Raw genomic sequence first — 9,392 nt, forward strand, 5'->3', positions numbered from 1 at the left:
GGGCAGGGTAGGACCAAGGGGGCCACTGCCTCCACCTGCTGCTTTTGTCTCGGGAAACGAGCTGTTTCTCCAGGGCGGCTTTGAGGAAAGTGGCTGCTCTTGGAGTGTGACCTGTGTTCTCAGGAGTCCGGGTCCAGACCGCTCTCTCAAGAAGGCCACGCCTGGTGGACAGTGGCCCTGTGTCTGGGGCTCAGGAACGGCCATGGCCACAGCTGAGAAGCCATGGAGGCTGCCCCCTGCGATCCACAGGGGCTGTGCTGTCGGCACCCTAGCGGGAATCATCCCGGCCCTTGAGGGGCCTCCCTCCACAGACGTCCTGAGAAAGGGTAGGATGGCAGGGATCCCCTGTTCAGAAGTTGTGTCTGCAGAAGGGTCATCCCTCTTTATCTCCAAGCTGCTGTGGCCAGGACGCCCCGCAGCTCGTGTACCTCAATAAAGGACTCTACCCCTTGACCCTGGCGGGTGATGGTGTAGCGTCTGGTGAGGGTTGGCAGGAGTGGCGGGTACTTGCAGGACCCCGGGCAGTGCCTGGGTCCTCTTGCCGTCCTCTGGCCCCAGTGGCCTCCCCCGGCCGCACCGCTGTCCTCTGGGGCAGAGAAGAGCCGCCGGTGCAAGATTCCAACGCTTCCCGTCTCCACACCCTGCAGAGGTCTCTGTGCGCCTCGCCCGCCTCCTGAGAGCCTTGGGAGCCGAGCAGAAGCAGGTCGGCTTCGTTCCGTGGTTTAGACAGCAAGCTGGAGGACAGGCTGCCAGAGTCACCCTGCTAGTGAAGAAGTGAACTGTCCTCGGATCTTGGGACTCCCAGCCCCAAACCCTTCACTCAGACCAGTCCTTGTGCCCTGGCTGGGGGGCGGGATGCCTGCAGTTGCCCCTGGAGCATCAGGACAGTGGGTGTGGGTCGGCCCCGCAACCCAGTCTACTTGGTGGTTTTACGTGTGCCGGACATTTCATATAGACGGAACCACGCGGCACATGGGCCGTGTGTCTGCTTTTCTCTGAGTGGCGTGTCTTCCAGGGTCACCCCTGTGGTTGCGTGTCGGTGTTCTGTGCCTTTTTACAGCTGAACTAGTCCGCTGTGTGCATGGGCCCCGTCGTGAGCAGTGTGGCTGTAAACCTTCACGTACCAGTATTTGAACGCCTGTTCTGTACTCTTTCAGATCTACACCTAGGAGTGGAGTTGCCGGGTCGTGAAATTCTATGTTTAATTTTTTGAAGAACCACATCTGCACCATTTTACATTCTCACCAGCAATGTACGAGGGTTCCTATTTCTCCGCATCCTTGCTAGTACTTATTTCCCCCTTCTTCTTTATTTTTTTATAAATTTGTTTATTTTTGGCCGCGTTGGGTCTTTGTTGCTGTGCGCGGGCCTCTCTTCGTGGTGGCTTCTCTTGTTGCGGAGCACGGACTCTAGGTGTGTGGGTTTCACTAGTTGTAACTCGCGGGCTCCAGAGCGCAGTCTTTGTTGTGGCGCACGGGCTGAGTTGCTCCGAGGCATGTGGGATCTTCCCAGACCAGGGCTCGAACCTGTGTCCCCTGCGTTAGCAGGCAGATTCTTAACCACTGCGCCACCAGGGAAGCCCCCCCTTTTTTTTCTTTTAATTGTGGCCATCCTCGTGGGCCTGAGGCGGTGTCTCATGGCTCTGACTTGCATCTCCCTAATGACCACTGAAGTCGAGCATCCTTTCAGTGCTCACGTGGCCTTTCACGTATCTTTGCAGAAATGCCTTTTCAAGTCCTTTGCCCATTTTTCAGTGTTGTGCTTTTGTTGTTGAGTGGAACGATGCTGAACGCATCTGTGGATTTTAGTCTTTCCACAGGGTGCTCCTGGGCACAGCAGGACCAGAGCTGCCGGTGGGACTGGGGTCCTGCTGGCCACCTCTTGCTGTGCTCCTGGGCTGTACCTTTGCCGAGTCTGGTGGCCTCTCTGGGGGCGAGGGTTGCCGTGGTCCTGGTTACAGTGACGGAAGCTGTGAGGGGGTTTTCCTCTCAGGACGCTGGGTGGAGGACCCACTGCCCCCGGGGTGGATCAGCCACCTTTCCCTCCAGGACCGCAGATTTGGGTGTCCTATGCCGCGTCCGCATTCAGCCTGCAGGCCGGGGGGGCCGGCTCCCCAGGGGGTAGGGGTGCACTGTCCCTGCTACACCAGCAGCGTTCGCGCTGGGCACGGGTGCGGGGTCGGCCTGAAAAGTTTCGCTGTGAAGTCACACAGGCAAGTGAGCCTGAGGCCCCCGCGAGCAGAACTGCTGTCTCAGGAAACGGGCGGCAGTGCCAAGAGGACCCAGAGCAGCGTCCCGGGTGCCCCGCGCTGGCCTTGGGTGTTGTCCCCACAGCCTCAGCGTCTGTCCTCAGTAAACTAAGCGCAACCAAACTGTAACGTTACTGGGGTTTTTTACAAGATTATTTTTTCTGACTACAAAAGAAAAACGTACTTTAAAATGCAAACGCGGGGACTTCCGTGGTGGTGCAGGGGTTGAGACTCTGCTTCCAACGCAGGGGGTGCGGGCTCCATCCCTGGTCCGGGAGCTGATCCCACATGCTGCGCAGCATGGCCAAAGACCAAAAAATGCAAATGCATCAGACACACGTGACTCAAACCAGGCTGAAGGCCGCTGTCTTGGAGGGGACAGGACAGAGGTGGGGCAGGGGCCCTGGACTAGGGCCGAGAGCTTCCTTCTCCCGTCCAGCTCCAGCCCCGCCCGTCAGGGCCCCCCCGGGCCTTGGGGGTGGCTTTCTGGCCTGGCTTGCTGACTGCAGCACCGCCAGGAGGTTTGGCGAGACCTCTGGGGACCTGAGCATGGTGCGCCCGCCTCGCCTGCAGTGTGCAGCCCTCAGCGAGTGTTCCTGTGCAGGCTTTCGTCAGGGCTTTTTCTGCTTAGTAATAGCGCGGCCTGATACCACTGGCTGGGTCAGCTCTGGGGCGCGAGTGGTGCCCACTTGATGGACTGGCCGCAGTGGTCCCGAGGGGCCGTGCTCATTCCTGCTCACCCAGAAAGGGTGCGTCTCGTGCGCGGAATGACTCGTTGCTGAGCTGCCTTGTAACGGGTGTAGATGGTGAAGCTGTAGGTCAGTGAGTGTGTATTTGCCCTTTTGCGCTACTCTTCCCACCTGCACCGGCCGTCTGTTCACTCTGGCAGGTGGAATCACCGCCGTGCTCCTGGCTTCGGGTCACTTGGTAAAGCCAGGGACGAGGACTGCCCAGCTCAGCCGAAGGGTCTGCAACTCCCAAGTCAGAACCGCCCTCATTAAAGGGGTGAGAGCGAAGCTGGGCAGCGGCCACCGTGGAGGCCCCAGCACGACCGCGTGCCAGATGCTGGCCTTGGACAGGGGACGTCTCCCCGAGCACCTCGTGTCTCCTCTTTAGTTAATTCTGGGTTTTTCTTACAGGAGGCCGCCAGAGGGCCCGCGAGTGGGGTCGGGTGGTCTGAGAGGGGCCTGGACCCCACTCGCGTCCCGACTGCTCCCAAGCCACGCCCGGCCAGCCCTTCACCCATCGGCGCCCAAGACCCCCAGCCTTGGTTGGACACGGCCCTGCAGCGGAGTCCTGGCGCGCTCGGGCTCAGTGATGCTGGACCTTGTGTCCAGGACCTCTGGGTCAGGGGTGCCTCGCTTTGTGCTGGGTTAACGCTCCCGCTGCTGCCTGTGAAGCAGGTATTCTGGAACCCCTGTTTTATAGGGGAGGGGGCCAGGCCGCCCCCGCCTCCAGCCTGCCCCCTTGCTGACCCTCCGCGGCCATCACGGCTGCTCACCGCTGAGAGCACTCAGGCCAGGAAGCTCCTGAGTGACCTGACGGCCCTCGGGGAAGCCAGTCTCCTGCCCTGTGACCCTCTGTGCTCGGAGACCGAGACTGTGTGAGCACCCACGAGGCAGAGGCCACCTGTGGCCCTGCACCCAGAGGTACACACTAGCACCTCCTCTGGCCCCTGTGCTGGCCCTCGACCAAGGGAGGCCTCCGAGCCTGTCCCCACTTCTTGTCCCTAATCCCAGTTGGAAGGGGGACACACACGGGATGGGAAGGAGAAGCAGCACAGGCCTGGCACAGCTGCGGTGGCCTCACCACCAGCACACGTGGCCCCAAGCCCCCTCCGGCCTCGTCTGCCATGTGTGGTGACAGGAGGTTAGCCACGGCTATGGCTCCTATGGGGACACCGAGACGCGGGGTCCTGTCCTCCACTTCTGGGGCCACGTTTCTCTGCCCACTGACAGTGCTGGCCGAAGGGCTATGTGGCAGCCCCGCCCGTCCCGGAAAGCACAGGGGGCTCCAGGGGGCAGGCTTTGGAGAAGAAACAAAACCCTAGCCAGCTGGTTCCATTACTAAAGCAAGACATCGCTCTGGGGATCCTGTGACATCCTCCCTCCACGTAACCGACTTTTCTAATTCAATCCATTGCCTCCAGGCTGATCCCAAGCTCCTCTGGTCAACTTTACAGAACCTCAAGTGGCTGCATGTAAGAGCCCAACGTGAGTCCCGTGGACGTTTGAAGTTTTCCTTTTTATTCTAGTTCACGGTTCTCGAGGCATAGCTTTGCTTCAGCAGAAAGGATACCAGAGAGAGGAGAGACACCTGGGAGGGGAGGCAGACAACCTCCCCCCGCCGACCCAGCCAGTGCGGCTGGTGCCAGCACCGCGGGGGCTGGGCCCAGCAGCAGCCAGGGGACACCCTCAGCTTCGGGCCAGGTGGGCAGCACACACAACCTCAGCTCCCCCAGCGAGGAAGGGGCTCTCCCAGGGCCCCCGCTGCCGGGAGAGAAAGTGCCCCCAGCTGGAGGAGAAGGGCCTTCCCCCAGGTGAGCCCCCGCTGGCCCACGTTAGAGAGCAATCCAGACACGCAGCATGGAAAACGCCAGCCTGTCAGTCAGCCAAAAGCTGCATCCCGAGGGTTCGGCTCCTGGGGGACCAAAGGCCATGCCCACCGCCCAGCACCAGCAGCCTGGAGGAGCCTGCACCCGAGGGAAGCGTGACTCACCCTTGGGACAGAAAAACAGAGGCAACCTTACCCCCGCCCGGGACTCACTGTGGCTACCGCGGGCCGAGGCCCTGGGATCGGCCCTGAGGCCGAGGGGTGAGAGCGAGTGCGGGCCACCCAAGCTCGCGCTGACCCGTTTGGGGTAAAAGCAAGGGCAGGGTGCTCTCGACGCCCTGGAGGGAGGCGTCCGCCTGGACCCGCGCCTCTAGAGCAGCCCCTCGGGGGCCCGCAGGCCCCAGTACAGCGCACAGCCCATGTCGTCGATGTCCTCTTCCCGCAGGCCGTCCAGGAGATTCACGCCACGGCTGAAGTGGCAGGGCAGGCTGGCCCGCTCCAGGCTGCCGACGAGCAACTCCAGGGCCTGCAGGAAGTGCTCCGCCAGGGCCTCCTCAGCCCAGTCCGCTTCCTGCTCGCCCAGGTGCAGAACCACCTGGGTCAGGGGGCCGCGGCCCAGCCGCCCCAGCGCCGGGTGGCCACGACAGACGCCGCAGAGCAGCAGCAGCAGCCGCCGGCGGGTCCCGGCGTCGCGCTCGTCCAGGGCCCGCAGCCGGGCGGCCTCTGCCGGGTACCAGTCCTGCAGCCAGAGGTTGCCAGCCAGCCCCTCCAGGGGCCAGGCCAGCAGGAGGTCTCCGGCCTGGGCGCCAGCAGTGGACAGGAGCACAGCCACGGGGAGCTCCAGACACTCGTGCTGCACCTCGAGCAGCAGTTCCTCCGAGGCCACGCGCGGCCGGATCAGGCACCCGAGGAGGCTGCCAATGGCTGGCCAGTTGACGGAGGCGGTCAGGGCCTTGCGGAGCGGCTCCAGCAGGACCCGGGGGGAGAGGTAGCCGCCCACCAGGAAGCGGTCCCAGGGGCTGCTCCCGCGGGGGTAGAACTCCAGCTGAGTCCTGCGCACGGCCCAGCAGCGAGGGTCCTGGGCTACGGTGTCCACACCAGGCACCAGGCTCCACAGGCCAGGCTCCAGCACCAGGGGCACCAGGAGACGCACGGGGTCGGCGGCCCCCGCCTGCAGCCCGTCGTAGAGTGGCCCGCCAGGCATGAGTGCCCCGAAGGGCAGTTCTGGGAACTTGTTCCGCAGGTAGGCCTGCAGCTCCAGGGCAATGTCGCCGGCCAGCTGCTTGGCCAGAGCCACGTGGGCCACTGGCATGGTCACGTGGTCCCGCTCAAACGCCAGCAGCTTCTCCTGGAACGTCAGGCACACCGACGGCACTGGGGAGCAGAGCTGAGGCGACGTCGGGGGATCTGCGTCTGCGGGCCCCTCTGTAGAGTGAAGCGGGTGGGGGGGGGTCGTGTCAGAGGGACTGTAACGTGACCACCTGAGAAAGCACCAAGCTCAGGTCCTCACGCACAGCGAGCGCTTGATGATGGGTTCTCATCGTCCTACACCCTGAGGCTGAGACGGCTTCACGCAGGGTGGGAAACTGGCCCCCATCTGAGGGCCCCGCCGTCCTAATGCTGCCACCTTGCTCCAGTGCCACCCCGCACGGTCCACGTGTTCTGGTGGCTGGAGCCTCGGCACCACCCAGGAGGGGTAAGGACAGACAAATGCGTCATTAAACACTCAGGGAGCCCGTGGCCCTGGGGGAAGAGGGACCCAAATGGGTCACACGGTCAGTCAGGGGCAGGGCCTGGCTGCATCTCCTGAACCTGACCACCAAAAGGGGACCCACCCAGGTCAGACAGGAAGGGGTGCCACTCACCTGGGGCTGAGGGTGAGGGGGCGGGGGGCAGCACGGGCTGCCTGAGGGCTGTGGGCCGAGGCTGGGGCTGGAGGCGTGGTGTGGCCTTGAGCAGGCTCAGTTCCTGCCAGCTGTCCTCCAGGCACGTGGAGTCCCGCTTGGCGTCATCCTCATCCCGAGGGCTGGTGGCCCTGTCGATGAGCTGCAGGCAGAGTGACAGATGAGACAGCTGAAGCCCGGGCAGGAGCGGCAGAGCCGAGGGCAAAGCCAGGCTGGTGGGGTAGAGGCAGGTGCGGCCTCGGGCTGTCCCACCATCGCCGCCCCGCTCTGGGAGCCCCGGGGTCACCGGGCCAGCCCGGCCTTACCCGCTTCACAGCCAGGGTGGCAATGCCCAGCACAGCAGCTCCGCCCACCCCCAGAACCAGGCGGGCGTTGGCCAGAAGGAAGTCCACAGCACCGCCCAGCACCTCGCCGTCACGCCGCTTGCCCCGATTCTGGGAGAACTCCGCCATGGTCAGTGTGCCTGTGAGGGAGCCAGGGTGCAGGGACTGCTCAGTGAGGGGGCCGGCCTGGCAGCAGGGCAGGTGCTCTGGCTGCCATCACGCTGGGATCACTGAGGCGAGCCCTCAAGGGGCCTTCCTGAGAATTTCTGAGGAGAAAGGGGCCACTTGCAGAGTTTCTTGGGAGGAGATTGGCAGCTGCAAACAACCCCCCCCCCCCAGACAGGGGGGCTCACGGAGAAAGGCCCCAAGGCCCACGGCAGGTCAGAGGAAGGGGACGATCTCCCCCATCCCACCCTCCAGGCCCCCTGACGTCGCAAAAGACCATGAGGTGGATCTTATCGACACCACCCCCATTCTACAAGGAAATGGGCTGCTGGCCCACACAGCAAGCGCTGGGGACTCAGACCCACAACTGCAAAACCTCTGGACTCTTACCCACCCCTATGGCCAGGTCCTAGGAGCGGCCTCATCTTGGTTCCTAACCAGGGCTGGCACTGCAGGAGGAAACCAAGGCCCAGAGAAGACCACGGCTTGAGGTCCCAGGCAGCCTGCCCCAGACAGCCACTCAGGCCTTTGGGGGGACCTCAGTGAAGCTCAGGGGGCCAGTTGCCCCCCAAATCTCAGCAAGGCAGCCCCCAGAGACAATGCTACCAGGTCAGAGAACAGGACAAGTGAGATGGCCCAGGCTGCCCTGGGGGCAGGAGCTTCCTGCCAACAGGTAGTGCCAGACAGTGTTGAAGGCCCCGCTGCAGCAAGGTAACTCGAAAGACCACAAACAGGGCGAGCCCAGTGCCCTGGACAGGGGCCTCTTGCCTCTGGTACTTGGGACAATGGTGGGTGGGAAGCCGACCTCAGCTGCTGGGAGCCCAGGCAACAGAAGGTAAGCTGAGGGCCGGAATGCCCCAGATGAGGTTCGCTCATCTGTAAGATGGAGCAGGTGGGGTGAGGAAAGGTCCAACGTGAGGAGCCCCAGTGTGGGGCTGGGAAGGCAGGTACCTCTGCCAGGCCAGTGCGCCAAGCCCCAGCTTCAGATTCTTACAGGGGACCTGCCCTCAGGTCGCAAGCACTGAGGAGGTGTGACCAGGGGACCAGTCAGATGGCCAAGAAGGACTGTCTCGCTGAGGACGCCCGAACAGATGACCCTGAGCTCAGAACCAACTCAACCCCAAGGACTTCTGTCGCCCTGCTCGCGGCGGGTGCCCGGGCTCGGTTGCCAGGTGGGGCCGGCAGCCCCGCACCCCGCCCCACCCCGCTCCCAAGCTAAAAATAGTTAAGAAGGCCGGGGGGGTGACCCAGCGTGGCCCCGCGGCGGCTTCCTCGCCGGGGATCAGTACTGCCACCCGCCTCCAAGCTGTAAAGCGCTCAAAGACCCTGCCTGCCAGAGCTGGGTCGCGCAGACCCCAACCAGGAAGGGGAGAGGGCGAGGCCGGGCCTCCCCTCCTCCAAGCCCCGGTCGCGAGGGTCACCGCGGCCCTGGGAACGCTGGGATGGACCCAGGACGCGACTCGACCTCTGCCCGGCCCCGGCTTTTCCCCGGTGCCCCCTTTCTTGGCAGGGACGGCGCGGCTGGCGGAGGCCACGCCCCATGCCCCGGCCGTACCTGCGTCGCTGCTTCGGCGCCCCGGCCGGGGTACGCAGGGGGCCGCTTGGGCCGCGCCACGGGCCCGCCTAGGAATGGAACGTGGAGGACCTAGGAGCCGAACGCCGAGGCCGGGGTCGGCCGAGAGCCCGGCGCTCGCAGACGGGCAGGCCTCGGTTCCAATCGGAGCGCTCGAGGTCCGCGCCCACGTGCCACCCTGAGGCCGCCTCAGCCAATGGCGGCCGCGCGCTCCTCGGGGCGGAGCTCCCCGGCGCGCTCCGTCTTAAAGAAGCAAGGCAGCGCTCCCGGCCGCGGCTAGGAGAGACGCGAGCCTTTTCCGGGCCGGGTACGCGCCCAACGGGGCCCTTTGGTCACTGTGGTCTGCAGCCCCCTATCCCGTGAAGGGAACACTAGCCCTGTCACCTACTGGGGCCGCCATGCGCCGGCCCGGGGACGCCTCCCTCGGGGGACGAGCGGGCACGTAACCGCGCACCCGGGGGTTGCCTGCGAGCGGGGACGCCGAGGAGCGCGGGCGCTGCCCCCAAGCGAGCATCTCCCGGAAGGAGGCCCGAGGCTCGGAACGAGGACCCGGGCGTCCTCTTGCTGCTTCCCCCGCGCGCCCGAGCCTGGGCCCGAACCACCGCGGTCCTGGGCGCCGGCCAGCT

At 64.4% G+C, this 9,392-nt stretch overlaps 1 protein-coding gene across 1 annotated transcript; it reads right to left on the bottom strand.

The window, feature by feature from the left end:
* Positions 1 to 5,171: 5,171 nt before the first annotated feature.
* Positions 5,172 to 7,157, bottom strand: MIEF2 (mitochondrial elongation factor 2). Its single transcript, XM_065897803.1, has 3 exons — positions 7,011 to 7,157; positions 6,667 to 6,847; positions 5,172 to 6,226 (listed from the first exon to the last, which is right to left on the bottom strand). The coding sequence occupies exons 1-3, from the start codon at positions 7,155 to 7,157 to the stop codon at positions 5,172 to 5,174; spliced, it is 1,383 nt and encodes a 460-aa protein (XP_065753875.1).
* Positions 7,158 to 9,392: the final 2,235 nt, after the last annotated feature.

This window comes from Phocoena phocoena, chromosome 19 (assembly GCF_963924675.1).
Source record: "Phocoena phocoena chromosome 19, mPhoPho1.1, whole genome shotgun sequence".
In the NCBI taxonomy this organism is placed as follows: domain Eukaryota; kingdom Metazoa; phylum Chordata; class Mammalia; order Artiodactyla; family Phocoenidae; genus Phocoena; species Phocoena phocoena.

Bases quoted from the DNA above. Each gene is read 5' to 3' on its own strand.
- MIEF2 (XM_065897803.1), bottom strand. From the start codon at position 7,157: ATGGCGGAGTTCTCCCAGAATCGGGGCAAGCGGCGTGACGGCGAGGTG. The intron at 6,848-7,010 runs GTAAGGCCGGGC...CTCTGCCTGCAG, and splicing joins CCACCCTGGCTGTGAAGCGG to CTCATCGACAGGGCCACCAG. The intron at 6,227-6,666 runs GTGAGTGGCACC...TTCACTCTACAG, and splicing joins CCCCTCACCCTCAGCCCCAG to AGGGGCCCGCAGACGCAGAT.